We start from the raw sequence: 17297 nt of genomic DNA on the forward strand, positions 1-17297 counted from the left end.
AAAATTATTTAATAATTCTTTCTTCTTTACTGACAAAAATAGGAGCAGCCCCTATCAATTTTTGATTTCCAGAAAGATTATCATGAATAAATTTAATTATTCAAGTACATTCATTAATACAGTTATTTATTCTATGCTGTTCAGTGAAATAATTTAAACAAAAAGAAGATAATCACGTTCACATCTGTTCAGAGCACAATTCATTAGAATACTTGCTAAAAGCGGTACTTGTACGAAATACGCTTGAGTTCCGTTCACTGTTTCTGTGAATGTAATGAATATATTGTATTCCGAGACAAGAGACTGGAGTTTTGAAATTCCAAAATTCCGAATTCCGGGATCAGTATTAAAATAAGTAAGGATTTTGGAGTTTAAAGTCAACATTTACTCTTTCTGCTAGTAAAGAAGAAATCTGTATTTGGTAATCCTACTTGTTAGTTTATGCAGATCTAACAGTTTTTTACTTTTTTTATTTTTTTACTTTTGCCATCCATTCGTATTGTAAAACTCTTTGTTATTCCTATATCTGGTTACTTTTCAAGTCCACCTGAATTCTCTTCGTTACACATTACAGTGGAGTCAAGAGAAGTGTAAGTTTTCAGCCCAACGATCTGAGAGTGACGACATCAGAGTAACATTTAACTCTGCATAAATTTATTCATAAGACGTGTATTTGGCGAAAGTCGTTCACATCATTATCGATTTATAAAGAATAATCTTATTAAAACGGAAGCTGAAATATTTGCGATCAACTTTACATGGTCATTAGATTATTGACATAAGCTTAAGTTTAACCATCTATTTTAACTTTTTTTAGACACTTTTACTTAAAACTTGATTTTCAGCATCGCCACCTAGAGATTGTAACAGTACTACTACTGATACCATCAATATAAATACCAAAACACCTAACACGCCGACATATGATTGACGTATGAATGTGAATTAAATGGCTAAATGTAAGATGTATCCCAATATTGAAACGACAGATACCGAGAATCGGAATTAAATTACTTTTTTGATTTTTTTTATTATATTTTGGCATTTTATTTTATTTAATTTTTTTTTTTTTTTTGTTATCCATCAGAGTGTTCACTAGAATGATAAAAGCTGATGAAGTATCTAGGTTTGCTACCAATTCACTGGGCACACAATACAAGAAATTATATCTAATTTATATTCAGTTGGTTTATTAAACTGGTACATATGCGATCAAGTTGTAAAACCTCGCAGTTCATTAGTCGAAAATAGATGATAACCAAATTTGTCGGCCCAACTGTCAGAATAAATAAAACCATTCAAATTGGTCACTAGACGGTAAAATCTTATAACTTTTTCAAATTTTAATGGTTCCATTATATTAATTTTCATGTATATTTTATTTTCTAAATTAAACATACATAATTAAATTTAGTGCAATTTAAATACAACTCTGTTCATTTTCTATTATTTTCATACTAACAGAATTAGCTGCAACACACTGCATCAACAATTTTTTTTTGAGAACAATTGATTTCTTGTTTATATTTGTAAAAGAGAAGTTTTATTCCGAATACCGTTGTGAAATAATATATTACATAGTATATTTATTTAAAAAAAGATCAAATGGAGATTAATTCCAAACCAGAAAATAGCAAAACTCATAAAGGCCAAAGTTTTTTTGACAATGATGACCCGGATGATCTATTTCAAATACTTATGGATGCTTTAAAAACATTATGTAGAGTATAAAAAAATAAAAGCATTTAAATATTGAAGTTCATTTCTTTTTATATTATTTCTAGGGTCCAATATAAGACGTCTAAGTACATATGCATTGAACGAGTTGGGTGGATATCAGACTATAGATAAAGCAATAAAATGGTGCGCAAATAATCCGCATTTAGCATTAATATTATTCGCTGGCGGTTTAGTTACTGTTGGTCCAGTTTTAGTTGTGCTGGGCTTCGGTTTAATGTTTGCCATTATAACATTCGTGGGATTTTTATTATTAGAAGGTAGTAAAAATACAATAATTAAATTAATTATTTTTTTGTATTTTAAAATAATTATGTTTTAGGCACATTGCTTACTTTCATATCGATGTTACTATTTATTTGTTTTGGACTCTTATCAATGGTAGCAGTATTCTTTGTTACTATAGGTGTAGCTGCATATTTTGGTTTCACACAATTTACAGATTTGTATGGTAGTCTCGAGCGTTATAAAAACATTTTCGTTAGTTTCCTGCAACCCCAAAAAGAAAGCACATCACAACGAAATGTCTCACAAACTAATAAAATCGATGTTGTCGCATCTGGATAAATCTATTAGAGATACATAAGTCATATTTAACTAATACAGATTTATTTATCTCTGGTTCTACTATTTAGAAAAATATTTTGGATTGGTTCAATGGAGAATTTTTATATACATTACCTGCATACTTATTTATATATTAAAATACGTATTTAGTTTGTAAATATTTCAGTATATAACTATAATCGAATTCTAATTTTCTTAATTGAATTGGAGTATATTTGTATTATTGATTTTATATATAATAGATTCTTATAAAAAAAATCGCAAATATATACAACTAAAATGAATAATATTTGTATATGTGTATTTATCATTTTTTCTACTGTATTTGCGGGGATCAGCCAATAACTTTGTACCACTGATGAAGCATAGAAAATCTTTTTGTTTGTTTAAGTATTGTTTTAAGATTACTTAATAATACATTATTGAATTGATATGGTACTTACACTGCGCAGGTTTTAAAAACTTACACAAAGAATTAATCTTTGAATATGACAATGACATTTTTTTAATAATTGAGTAGGTGATTGATTAATGTTTTTACTCATAATTTTCATTTCTTATCTGATGCGTAATTCCTTACAGTTTTTCCCAAACTTGAATCACATAATTGGGTTTAGAATATATTATAATCATTAATATAAATATTTAAAAATTTTAAATCCCTTCAGTTCATATAATATCTAAATCACTAAGAGTGTGATTACTCATAAAGTTAATATTTCGTGGTTTACATAGTTTTGCATATTGAATAAATAAAATATTATTTGAAATGTTATATTCTAAATTACACTTTTTAAAAACGTTAAATTGAATTTCCATACATTTTTGTTTGTAATGAAAAGCAACCCTTTTTTTTATGGAGACTTTTAGTTGTATCTCGGCCATTTTAGACAAGTGTCGTGGGTATTATATTGTGTATTAAAAAGTGTATTTTTTTGTGAGAAATTGTGTGTTTTAAAATACAATAACTGTATTATTATAAAATTAATTATTTGCTTAAGTGGTAAGAGTTAAATGTTAAAAATTTTTCATTTTTAAAATACTTAAATTTTTATGTAAAATAAAATGATTTTGGGGGGGTGTGGTATTTTGCCTTCTAGTGCAGTGTATAGTGTGTATATATTTGTTTTTCACTTTTCTTTTCAACCTCTATTCGCTTTAACATACATATTTTGTAGATTTGATAGTGGTTATCAACTGTCTCACACAAAATCGTTTACCATAAAGTGATGCCGTATGATTGGAATTTTTAGTTTCAATAAAAATTAATTCAGTTTATTTTTTAAATTAAAACAAAATTTTTTTGTAATGAAAATTTTTTATTCTTATGACTAGAAATTTCATTTAGTTCTTAATTTAAAACAAGAGGATAAATACCTTTATTTTTGAAACATAGATATAGTATAGTTGATTTCATGCTAGAAATTAGTAATCATTGGTAGAAGTTTATTTCCAATCATTCATAGAATTTGATTACATGCTTTTATATTAAAGTTTTAAATTTAATTTTTATTTTATTTAAAATATTTAATATTAGTACAAATATGACTGCAATAATAAACCACATTTAATTTAAATCAAGTTTTTTTATCACATAGCACGGTAAAACGTAAACAAAGTAAACTTTTAATAGCCTACATAGACGACAACAAATACAATTAACCACATTTAACTTAATATTTAAAAAATACTCTGACAGCCTAAAAATCAACTTTTTAAGAATTATGTATATGTACCAAATTAACAGACCTCAGAAATGCAAAAAATTAATATCTAAAACACTTTTTTGCACATAATTATGATTTGTTTTAATTTTTATTTTATCTTACATATCTTACATTGCCAGTATTGAATTGACTAAGGAATTGGAGATAAAATAGTGTATTTAAATATTTAATAAATTTAGATGGCATTTGATTCAATTTAAATGGCAATTTAAATCCTTTAAACTAGTAAATAAACTATAATTTAAGTGCTTAATTATTACTTATATTCTCATCTATCAATGCTATAACTCTATTTAATGAATCTGATACATAGATGTATATGTTGTAATATTATATTAATTTTAGTAATAATTAATTTATTGTTATTTCGACTTATATTTTAATAAAGTTTAATTTAATCGGGCTTAAGGTCGATTATAGGCCTTTTCTTTAGCAACCATATCACAATAGAAAAACTGATTATTTTAAAAATAACATATGAAACAGCATATCACAATCGAAAAACTGCTTATTTTAAAAATAACATATGAAACAGTAACACTGCTGGCTTATTTAGTCCAACCTTTTTGAAATAACTTAACTAATAAGCAGCTTAAATCGTATGGTTGCCAAGATAAAAAATTCGTCTATTGTGAACGATTTTTAGAAGTACATACGAAATTTCCAGTTAATTGTCAACGAATGATTTTGTTAATTCTTCATATTTCATGTTATCATTGTTCGTAACAAGTACGTTACTTTTTGTATTTATTATTGTACTGTTAAAAGGCATAAAAATTCATATTTTATTCACAATCCATTTTTGAAATTTATCTTTAAATTTTATTATGTGTTTTGCATATATGAGCCTAACAAAATTTCCATTTTGTCCGGAGTTGCCATGGAAAGTAGTGCTTATTTTATTTGTTCTTTGGCGACATGCTTTCAAAAGAAAACGCCTTATGTTCATTTCCTTGTACATTATGTACACAATTTTAATTAAATAATCAATCTTAAGCCCGTTTAAATTAAATTTTATTAATTTTAAAAATAGATTAAATTTTATTAATTTTAAAAATAAATTACATTTTATAAATTTTAAAAATAAATTAAATTTTATTAACATTAAAAATAAATTAAATTTTATTAATTTTAAAAATGGATTAAATTTTATTAATTTTAAAAATAAATTACATTTTATTAATTTTAAAAATTAATTAAATTTTAAAAATAAATTAAATTTTATTAATTTTAAAAATAAATTAAATAACAAATTGGTGTATTTTTTATTTTAACAATTGAAATTTGTTTTAACATTAATTTATTTGTTTTAACCTTCATTTATTAGTTGTAGCATTAATTTATTTGTTGTAGCATTAATTTATTTTTTATTTATTTTTATTATTTATTTTATTTTATTTATTTTTATTATTTATTTTATTTTATTTATTTTTATTTTTTATTTTATTTAATAATTTACAACTATAATATCGCCACCTAACATACTTAATACCAAATATAATATACAAAAATATCTTAAAAATATACAACAAATATTGCGACATTGCTTGCTATACACAACCATCTGGCATCTCTACATTTTATTTTCTCTTGTTTATTTGCCTACGTACTGGATTATCTCCCCCAACTCTTGTATGTTTGCATGTTGTTTTTGCCTGTGATGGGTTAAATTTTATCTTTTCTTGGCTATTATAATTCTGCTTTCGTCGTGTAATGGCAACGTTTTGAAGAAGTTGTACAAGTTTCTTTTAAGAAAATAAAAAGAATTTCTTGTGAAGAATATAGTTGAGTTTTCTGGTGGAAAAAAGATACATATAAAATTATAAATTAATAAGAAGTGCTTTCTTTTCTTATATAATATAAAGGTATTATATTTATTTTGTATATATTAATATTCTGTGAAAGTGTATAAAAAAAAAGCATTTTATACTTGAATTCGGAAGTGGAATAAAAAAAAATGAATTTAGTGCAAAGAATGGCATCGGGTCTTCACTTCTACTTTGCATAGCGTAGATACTTCAGTTATGTGCTGCATTCTAAAACGGAAATTTTTAACGAATGACTAATGAATTGTTTGTTTATTGTTGTTTGAAGTTTAATTTGTGAATTGTTTGTTTAAGTGTATTTATTTGTACACTGCTAAAAATTAGTTGTTGATGTACGCGTACATCTTTCTCTTTATATCTCCTGATTAAATAAAAATATTTATACATACGTCGGTATAATTTCAATGTGAATGAATGCTGATTATACTAGCCTAGCCATAATAAATAATTACAATGCGTTTTTTTATTTTTTTTATTTTTGATGTTTTTTTTCGACTTAATTATAATCAGTGATTTCCTTAATTTTAGTGATGTTTTGGGAATAAAAGTTTCTCAACCGGTAGATTAAAATTGCTACAAATAATTTTTTTTTTTAATGTGAACTTTTAAAATAAAATACTATATTTTTTGGTTTTATATTTATTTATATAAACATTTTCTATATAAAATTGACAAATTATTTTATTCATAATATTAACAAAAGAATTTTAATTAATAAATCGTGTTGTCTTATATGAGATATTTAATAATTAAAAAAATATGTAATAATCGGATAATAGATATATTTTCTACATATATAATTTCAACCAAATAATATGTAACAATACATGAGAAAAAATCATTTCACAAATATTATTAAAATTTAATCATTTCATTAATAAATAATTAATATCAAACGATTTATTCGTTAGTATATTTTTAGTTTCCTGTTGAAATATCGATGTAATAAAAATTAATAAATTGTAAAGTAAATCGTGGTTTTTTATTTTCAACAACAATAAAAAAATTTGACCAAAAAAGACTTCATTAATATATTTTAAACATATTTTTTTTTATTAAATTTTCATACTTTAAATATTATATAGTAACAAAATTTCCCTCATTCCTATATATTCTTAGTTTTTATTTATTATTCCCTTGGCTCTACTCGAAAAATCTAGATAACAACGCCTCTTAAACACCACACATCTTACCACTGCACACACCGTACACCGTATTTCCACCATACACGCATACATGCATACATACACGACTGATTATAATTTATTTACATTGTATTTAAAAACTAAAAATGACTTTTTTTTTTTAATAAAAAAATAATTTAAATTTTCCGCTCTTCAGTTTTCTCTACAAAAACTACACAAACTCCGTTGCTAATTTTATAGTCTTGTACGTCTTCTACGTCTTGTAGTTTTCCAAAACTATAAAATGGGAAACGACGTCGTCGTTTTAGTCGTTTTGGTCGTTTACATTGATTTTGAGATGTGATGTGAGATGTGTTGGCAAAGTAAAGTACCTGCTGCTGCTGCCTGTGTTAATCCTATAAATTTTCCTTTGTCTCCTTTTCTAATTCCTGCATTTTAAAATATTTAAGGTATCATGTGCCAAACATAAAAATCTGCTGTTTAACAGCGTTTTCTTCTTCTCCCCCGTATGCCACGACATGTGCGCTCGTCTACCTTACCTAACAATTTTCCTTAAAAATGCAAGAATTTCCTTTTGAAGTAATTGAAATTCCAATCAAAACCCTGTAATTTTCTCTGCGTAGTAAACGTGTAATTTTATATTGGCAATTTATTTGTTAAAATAGTTTTCTTTATTTCCATAATTATATATATGTTATGTTATGTCTTTTGTGCCATTGTAGAAAGGCTCAATTTTCATTATTATTATTATAATATTTTTTTTATATGTTTTTTTTTTTGTTATTTTCAGGTGTGGTGTATAACGCCTAAATCACCAAAAAAATGAGTTACATGCCAGCGCAAAATCGTACAAGTAAGTTTTTAAAGTTTTATTATTAATTTTTTTAATAAAATATTTGTAAATATAAGGTTGTGCGGAAAATATTTTAGTGTTTTTTTATGAAATGAAATGAAAGAGTATATTCTGAATTTTTTATCGACTTATATACATATTGTTCATAATATATATATATTGATATATGTTGATGCACACAATCGCTAAAAATAAGACTCTGATCTGGTATCGCAATGGACTTTAATGGTCTACGCGTGGCCTTTTTGATCTACCAGCATAACCTAATATCTAATATATAGTTCATCCCCTTTCCAATACCTTTTGCCATCTTTCATCTCTGTTGGCAAAAAAACTGAATCAGATCTCCAGATTTGAAGCAAAGGTTTTACCTTTTATAAAATTTTTATAGTGACCGAAAAAAAAAATTAATCAGCAGGTGCCAGATCTAGAGAATATGATAGATGTTACATTATTTTCCATTCAAGTAGATATAGTGTAACAGGATTTAGAGACTAAATAACATACGATTCTTTAATTGGAAGCCTCCATAAGTTGGACATTTTTTTTTTTTGCAAAATATTACTTCGAGTTATAGAAGTCTGTTTTGAGATCAGTTGCCCGAAATCCATTATAAACTTTTGCCATCCTTTTTGACAAGTGTTTTTATATACAATACTGTTATATAGTATACACTATGTATATATATTTATATGATATGTTGGATACATAAGAATATCTCGGATTTTGTTGTTTAATTTTCGATAGAATTTTTTTTTATATTTTGATTTCCGAAAGATGCTTCAACTTTTTTGAACATATCATCATCGAATAGTGCATATCATCTTGAAGTTCAGAATCTTCATTTGTGGCGAAATTAATCTCTGATTTTGATCAGAATTTTTTATTCATTAGTAAAACTTTAAATTTTGGAAAATAAAAAATATGAAGGCCCCGTAACTGGTAACTAAATAGGATGATCAATAAATTCGCATTTTTTATAAGCCGAAAAAGTATTTTCAGCACAAATGATCTGTTTCATGTTCAAGCGCAACAAGTATTTTAAAAAATAAAATATAGTTCTAGGAAAGTATACGGTATTCAATTATAAATCAATACAAGTAACTATAGAACTCAAGTACGGAGTACGATTTCATTAATCGAGTTCATAAAAGAAATTAAATCTATGAAATGTGTTAACAGATAAATGTGACAACTAATAATAATTGTGTATATATGTGTATTTAATTTTATAGATTATATAGATTATAATTCTTGTTTGCTTTAATTTTCTCAATAGATAAAGCAATCACATTTCCTAATAAACATATTAAATTCGATCACATTTTCATATAGAAGTATTTCTTTATTAGTATATGAGCACAAACTTCAATATTTAATAGGGCGTTTCAAAAATATTTGTAATGAGTCCCACTCTTAGTTTCGCCGGAATCCGTAAATGCCGCAGATTTTCTCAAACGTCTGCAATATGGATTGGGATTGAATATCTTAAAAGCATTTCTGCTGCTGAATATTTATGTACAGATTGTTCCATTTCACTTTACTTTCGTACTGTTATCGATCCAGTTAGCATTTAACTCCTCGTATTCACCTGATTTGGAAGCATGTGACTATTACTTTTTCGGAAAAATACATTTTTCAATCAAAGAAAATCTTTTTGTGTGCTTAGATTTCACTTAAAAGGCTTGTATCGACATTTTGAAGGACTGCCACTCCAAATGCTATAATATCGTTTTTATTGGTTTAATAGATGGCTTTACTCCAATATATATTTTTATTAAGTCCTGTTTAATTTAGAATGTAATCTTGAATAATTTTGCCGGTTACTTAAATAATATTCACTTGATTTTGGTATTTGTATACTGGTACTGTACAAAACTCAGCACTAGGAGAAATTTATTAATAAACTAGAAGATTATAACGACAATTGAAGCTGCGGTGTTGTTTTCTACTTTGAATCATTGACATTTCAAAGAGACGTGCTTCGCACACCCTAGTGAGCCACTCAAGCTTGGAAAAGAATTGCATCTTAAAATTTACATATCATGTTCGTTCCAACGTATTTAGAATATGGCGGCAAGCATGTAAACGTTTGTGCAAAGTTAATTAGCTTTTTATTGTCTTTAAAGATGAATCTGTCGAGATCTTAAATAACAAGGTACTCCACAAATAAGTGCATTATATTACCCTTAAAACATTAAAGGAAAATTCTTTCAAATTAGTTTGTCTGATGACGCAGCGTAAATTTATCCTGGAATGTTTAGAATAACATTGTATTTTACTGAATGCCTTAAGGCCACTAAAGGTTTTCTCGGTAATTAATTAAAAATTGTATTTGTTTTTATTATCATTGACTTGAGCAAATTAAAGTTTATTAAAATCTTTGATTTCTTTTTTTTTAAATAAATTTTACATTTATATTTATAATTTTGGAATATCAAAAAAAATTGAAAGTAATTAGCCTGTCTCTTGCAGGAATGGGTATGCTTACGGCATTTATTATATTTTGGTTGTGTTTAATATTAATTTTTTATTCTGAATGAATTTAACGTTTGATTAGATAATTACATTGAGCTAATTTTATATCTTAAAGAAGAAGGGATTTGTCATAGCCGTCCGAATTCAATAATAATTATAGTTCCTTACTAATTCCTTACTAAATAATCGAATGCCTGTGTTACGACCGCGAATTTGTAAGTGTCGTAATTATAAGTGTCGGATTATTTAAGATGTTATTATTAGAGAACCCTAAGGTTAGTATTGTAAATATATAAATTTGAAACATGCTTCGGTATATCTTCAATGTTGTAGAGTTCGAAATATTTATTGGACGTACTTCAAGCAGTAGAAATATTCATTTAAAGTTCATGTTTCAGATGATATGCATCAGTTTAATATCTCCGCTCTTTTGATTTATTAATTTCAATTCAATTTCTTATGATTTCATACCATTCGGAGCTTAGAATACATATAAATCTCTCTCTCTGTCTCAGTTCATTAAACTAATCTTCGTCTAAATAGTTATCTTTCAAGTGATTTATAGTTGCCATGGTACCTACTTCACTACAGTTTTCAAGTAAGAACAGTGTCTGTTATTTCATATATATACTTTTTCCATTCGTATTTACATTTCTTCACTACACTGTTGACGTTGGCTTCAATCGATGATTAAACCTACTCACTAAATAACCTTATGAAAATGTCCATATGTACCTTTTTATTCTTTAATTGGAGCTTTAATTCTGAAGAAATGTAACAAACTACACCAATATAATATTGGGTTCTGATCACTGTGTTGTCGTAAATAATAAATTGGCTGATAATTTGGGTAATAAAGACTCTGCTAGGACATCTACAGGGCTACAACCAATTTTCAGCGTCAGCTCTGCCAAAATTCTTTTGTACGGTGATTGATTTTATTGACTCTGGCTACAATAAAAAATAGATCCGAAATTTAAACCTATTTGGTAACGAAAGGTTATGTTAAAAAGTTTGACAATGGACTAATAAACATTCTCATGCAATTAAAGAGAAATACCCCAGAGTATTGGAGTACTGGAATCATCAGAGAAGTGGAAAGCACATGTCCATTATTTGTATCAACACAACATAGATCCAACATGTGAATCTTGTTTCGAGGATATGAATGACACAGAGCACTTCGTCTGACATTGCCCAGTATTTGCAAGAACAATGATGTCCAGAGTATGAATGATGTGTATCTCTATTTGCTTGATCTTCTAAGATTAATTTGGGGAACTAGAAAATTCGAATTAGAGTAGCCTAAACTATTTCAGGTACCTAATATTTATTTTAGGTGCAGGCACAATGTAAAATTGTTCGAGAAAATAAATAATTTATAAAAAAATAAAAAAAAAACATTAATCATCATTGATGCTTTTTCTTAGAAAGTTCTAGTCATCCTCTTTGCTTGTGTTATATGAATGTATGTTAATAATTTACCATTGTAGACTTGGTCATTCTTTTTATTATTGTGTTATATGAATATGTATTCATAATTTTCGGCATATGGACTTTAACATATGTGGTGCTTTCTGATAAGAGATTGTTGAGTAATGATTAGCACGCTGACTGTAAATTAGAATGGACCTAGTCGTGAATAACAATATACAGTACAGTTACATGTAATATGTATGGAAAAAATAAAACTTTAGAATAAACCATTGTTATAAAACATATGGTATATGACAAACTAAAGATTTTTGCAATACTTAGATTTATAGACATATTAAATATGTTCCTCTAAAAATAGAATATGCTGGATGGTTTAAGAATGATATGTGGTACCAGTCGAAGTACTTTAGTCAACTCTTTATGACTTTTACATTTATAATGGAATGCGGTTGGTTCCAGGAGATACATACTAAAATCACTTATTTTTCAAACGACCAAGTGCCATTCAATACTCCAAACAGGAATTTAGATAGTAAGTTTTCTAGTTGGATTACAATAACAGCACCAAGAAATGATAATTATATTTCCTTATTGCATTCATCTAAGGCATGTCTCCTTGTGGCCCTTTGTTCCTCATAGGATCTACGGGAACTGATATATATAAAATACGTCTTTAACTTATCCTAAATACATGGTGTTCTATGTCTGGTATTTAGTTTTAACTAGTTCAATTTGTGTACGTGTGGACTATACATAATAATGTGACGTTATCTTTTTGTTTTTACTATTAATGCGTGCGATAAGTTTATGTCGTTTGTACTTCAAATATATTGATTTTCGATATTTCAGCAATATTATCTTCTATAATAGTACATCCAAGCTGGTGTTGATTTATTACAATGAATCGAAATAATACTATGTTTTAAGATTGTCAATTCGATTTACTACAATAAACGAAGTTAATAATTTTTATTTTGTTACTTCATTGTCTTCATTCTGTTATATCACTTAGGTGTGGTTCTTTAATACTTAATAAAATTGTAATAAATCAAGTCCTATCACAATTCATATTACAATAAATGCTATTATAATTTAATGTTAAGATAAGTATAAGATAATAATGAACGGGGTACTAGCTCCCACTTGAACAGTGCACTGCGACCATAATTGATCTTTTGTGCTACAACAGAAAGCTAAAATGTCGGCCGTTGAGGACCTCCTAATATCGGAAGATGAGAGTACTTCCTGACCCAGTGACCTCATCCTGGTCCAGATCAAGGCTGGGCAGTCACATAGAATGTGATTGGATGTCTTCTCTGCTTCTAAGCAGAGTCTACACTCTATCTCTTCGGACAGACCCATTTTGTTGAGGTGGTAACGTAGTCCGTGGTGACCCGTTAGATATCTCATCAGCAATAATTTAATGTTTTAATGACCAAATTTTTTCAGTAATTTTTTGAAACAAGCTAATTAGTTTATTTTTCAAATAATATCATTAGTTTAAAAAATGAGTGATAAAATAAAATTAAATGTTAATTAATTTTTAAAAATTTTTTTATTTGAACCAATATTTCGACTATATTCTATAGTCCCTCTTCATGATTATTACAATATTCTTATTTGTTAAGAACAATTTATTACTTAAAACTTCTAAATTAAAAACTTATTACTTTTATTCCCTAGATATATTTGTAATTCTTAATACAATTGCTATATGTTTGTTAGGTGTATAAAGACTAAGCACTATTTTTAGTCTATTCTCCCTATTTGAACCTTACCTTTCATTATTACGTTCACAGTTTTCCCCGCCTTTTTAATCAAAGATAGCAATTTTGAATTCGCATTTTAATTTGAAGTATGATTGCTTTTAGATTGCTTTTCCCCAAAAGTATATCTTCACTTTTGAGAATTGCTTTTAGTTTTATAATTCTATAGTTGATTTATTAAAAGGGAAATTGATGAAAGCTACTTGTAAAAGATAGCAATAGTGGTGAGACCTTGCTTTGTGTTTTTTATTATATATATATATTTTTTTTTTTTATAGAAACCAAAAAATTATTAGTCAATTTATTTTTTTCACCAAACCAAACCAAACCACACCACACCAAACTAAAAAAAAAAAGTATTCGATTTGTTCTAATATTTCCAATTAAAAAATTCCAAATCTATGTAAAGAAACGTCCAACTGTTAATCTCTTTTAAATGCAAATACATTTTGCCCATTTTGCCCATTTTGTGTTTTTTTAAGCATTCTGTGTACGCTTCATTGAATACATTACATTTTTTGAACCAATGTTTACAAGCGTTTGAAGCAATTACAAAAGCCTAGAGTGTAAAGAAATACACTGGAACGAACTGCTGGCGTGGAGTGGTTGCATTAGGGCAGCAGCAAAGTAGAGTGCATGATGTGAATAAAAATGAAATTATATTAATCCATTACACACTGCATTCTAGTGGGTCATGCGCCGTCTACGTTAACGTGAATTGTATGTAGCATACAATGCTCTATTCTACTCCACTCTTCTCTACCATATATCCTGGCGGAAAAGGGATATGTGAATTTTTGCTTCGCTATGCCTTTAAACATTTGGTTTAGTTTGTTTGGTAAAAGCTGACGTTGATATCTCAAATTTTACATATCAATCAAAGTGGAATCGTCGAAGAGGGTAGAGCGCCAGTGTGAGAGTGGGTACGGGAATGAGAATGGGAGTGGTGGGAGTGCAATCTAATGAATTCATGTGGACTTATGTGTGCTTTCGACTCTAATAACTGCAATTTGTGCAAACTGTAGCTGCTTCGCTGTTCCGTTTGTAGTGCCATTGGTGCGTATACCGAAGTGCACTTGAAATCTGAAAAAAAATATGCTGAGTAAAAAGCTTTACTTCGGAAATTCTAATAAAAAATGCAAAGGCAACGAGTACGAATACAAAATATATGCCAACTTTGGAAAATGCACATATGCCATTTACACCACAAAGGCTGCAACACTCGTAAAATTTAATTTTTTTATTTTAAACTTCACTGCAAAGCGAAGAAAAAACGTATTTGTCATCTTTGTTAGCTTTACAATGAGTAAGTTCCTTTATCGCATTCACTACCCTTGTTTGCCAGTTCATCTGCATGAATATGTCGTCCTTTGAGAATACCCAAAGTAAAATCTAATTCACAACAAATGTGTACAGATTGCGCATTTAATTTATTCATTACGGAAATATAACGATAACGATATTTAAGAATAATCCAATCATTCTAATTATACCAACAACGAAACCAGGAAAATAGTAGATACCAAGTACTCTTGTATCTTACCTTACAACGGAAGCTGTGTTGTTAATTTGATTGTCATTGTCAACAATTTTCATAAACCCATTTACACTTTTAATATGTTACTACTTTATTTTTTTTTTTATTCACATACTCGTATTATGCTTCCCCTTTTTATACTTGCCCACAGTCTTTCGAAGTTTGTTTTCTTTACCATTTATACATTTTTAGTTTCAATTAAAGGCTAATGACCGAATGAATTAGTTTTACTCTTACCAAGTTGATGTACTAAAATAATTTCTTAAGTGGCTAAGATATTATATGTTTAGAACTGAAAAAAATAATAAAATTTCAATGAAAAAGTATTTAAAGCTGTATGTAGAAATTATATATATAAACCAACATAACAATTAAATTAAAAATAAAATTAATTTAAGACTTAAATTCTTAATAGGTTAGGTTATACCAGTGATCCCTAGGGAATCAATCTAGACCGATTGGCCCATTGTGTTACCGTATATAGAGAAAACTCAAGATTTAAAACCATCTTCATCATTTAAATTAAAGTGATACAATATTAAAGAAATCTAATTAACTAACTATAATGTCTGAACTAACAATAATTAATATATATAATAGGTGGATTCATAAATACCCGGACTAAGTAATAAAAACACATTTTTTGTGGAAAATTATATTTTATACTTCAATATAGTGCCCTTAAGCTCGACACACCGAGCCCAATGATCTTTCAAAATTTAGAAACATTTTAAGCAATACGATTTATCAAGTCCTTCAAATTATAGCTCAGTTTCCCAATCCACTTTATTATTTGATGCAAATCTTTTTCTCTGCAGCCATCTTTTCTTGTTTGGATAATAGGTAATAGTCACTGGAAACCAACTGTACCGTAACAGTTTTACCGTAACCGTAACGGTTTTCATTGACGTGTGAGCGGGTGCGTTATCCTGCAAAAACAAAAATTTTCTTTTCTACAAATGTGGTCGTTTTTTCCTGATTACCTCATTCAATCGTTCAAATAATACGCAATAGTAGTCTAATGTTATTGTTTATCCTTTTTCAAAATAGTCTATGGAAATTATTCCACTTGAATGCCAAAATACGAAAGTCTCTTTTAGACGACCCGGAGGCTCTTCATCAAAAACACTCGTACGATTACATTTAAATTCAGCTTTTCAAATAAATTTTATTGTTGTTAACGATGGTGCAAGCTTGCCGTAAACAGAATTCATTTCCAATTTGATTCCATTATTGTTTATTTTTTTTCAAATGGAGGAATTTTATTACCGAACGATATTTAATTTTTTCCAATGATTTGTTTTACTAGTCAGAACTAGTTACTAGTCAGCGAACTTGGTATTTAGCATCTGCGAATCCAAGAATATATATATTATATAAATTATAATATATATAAAAACAAGAACAGCAACAGTAGTAAAAATTATCGGAAGCTGCAAAAAAAAAAAAAAAACAATTAATGTAGATATTGAAAACGTCTTTATAACAAAGTGGATTACTATATAGATACTTTTTTGTTTTAATAGAAAAACAAAAAAATCTCAAATTTTAAAAAAAGTTCATAAAGTAACAATTCAAAAATTGCAACATACAATTTGTAGATAGTATCGTTACCACGGGACAAAAAGAGATGAGGGTCAACAGAAAAAAAAACAGATTAAGATAAAAAAATGAATATAGTTTGCATTGCAATTGAGCGTATAGATTGGATAAAATTTATTCTGTATAATAATCTATATAACATTCCCATTTAATGATGAAAATCATAATAGTATTTATCACCCTCTTTATAATTATTTCATATTCGTCTTTCTTAATATTAACATTTTGCAGATCAAATACCATAGCTAATATTCTTAACTATTTGAACCTTAACAATCATAGTTCTTACCTTTGTTTGAGTGGGCATAACTATAATATTGTTGTACTTCTGTTTTTGTACCATAAGGGTACAATGTGGCAAACTCATCCTTACTTTACTCTTTACTTCAACATTAATAATTATGTAACCATGTGGAACGAAAAAAGTAATTCCCTCACTCTCTTATTTTATTTCTCGCCATCCTTTCTTTAAGGTAGTAAAAAAAGGTAGTGTATTTTTTAATATAGAAAATTTGGAACGTTATTGGAACCCGTCATCTAAGTTTTATTTTAATCTTATAATTTTTTATTGTAATACGATTTTTTGATAGTTATTTTAATAGTTAAATTTAAATTAAAAAAT

General features: G+C 27.4%; 2 protein-coding genes across 6 annotated transcripts in view; both read left to right on the forward strand.

Annotated features, from left to right (window-relative positions):
* Positions 1–1493: 1493 nt before the first annotated feature.
* On the forward strand, positions 1494–2583 carry LOC119672376. The gene is made up of 3 exons (XM_038083407.1): positions 1494–1720; positions 1785–1997; positions 2060–2583. The coding sequence occupies exons 1-3, from the start codon at positions 1606–1608 to the stop codon at positions 2302–2304; spliced, it is 573 nt and encodes a 190-aa protein (XP_037939335.1). The 5' UTR covers positions 1494–1605; the 3' UTR covers positions 2305–2583.
* Positions 2584–3172: 589 nt separating this feature from the next.
* Positions 3173–17297, forward strand: part of LOC119670727 (armadillo segment polarity protein) — a 29613-nt gene continuing 15488 nt past the window's right edge. For 4 of the 5 annotated variants that reach the window (XM_038081121.1, XM_038081123.1, XM_038081119.1 and 1 more), the window contains exons 1-2: positions 3173–3307; positions 7793–7855. In XM_038081121.1, the coding sequence (XP_037937049.1) occupies positions 7825–7855 (31 nt within the window). In that variant the 5' untranslated portion in view covers positions 3173–3307; positions 7793–7824. Of the gene's footprint in view, positions 3308–5736; positions 5897–7792; positions 7856–17297 lie in introns of those variants that run through there. The other variant, XM_038081120.1, reaches the window with a different exon arrangement.

Source organism: Teleopsis dalmanni, chromosome 1 (genome assembly GCF_002237135.1).
Source record: "Teleopsis dalmanni isolate 2A chromosome 1, ASM223713v2, whole genome shotgun sequence".
In the NCBI taxonomy this organism is placed as follows: domain Eukaryota; kingdom Metazoa; phylum Arthropoda; class Insecta; order Diptera; family Diopsidae; genus Teleopsis; species Teleopsis dalmanni.

What these genes read in the sequence shown, in the direction of transcription:
- LOC119672376 (XM_038083407.1), top strand. Translation starts at nt 1,606, where the DNA reads ATGGAGATTAATTCCAAACCAGAAAATAGCAAAACTCATAAAGGCCAA. An exon ending in GGATGCTTTAAAAACATTAT is followed by an intron (nt 1,721 to 1,784) that starts GTAGAGTATAAA and finishes TATTATTTCTAG; the next exon opens with GGTCCAATATAAGACGTCTA. An exon ending in GGGATTTTTATTATTAGAAG is followed by an intron (nt 1,998 to 2,059) that starts GTAGTAAAAATA and finishes ATTATGTTTTAG; the next exon opens with GCACATTGCTTACTTTCATA.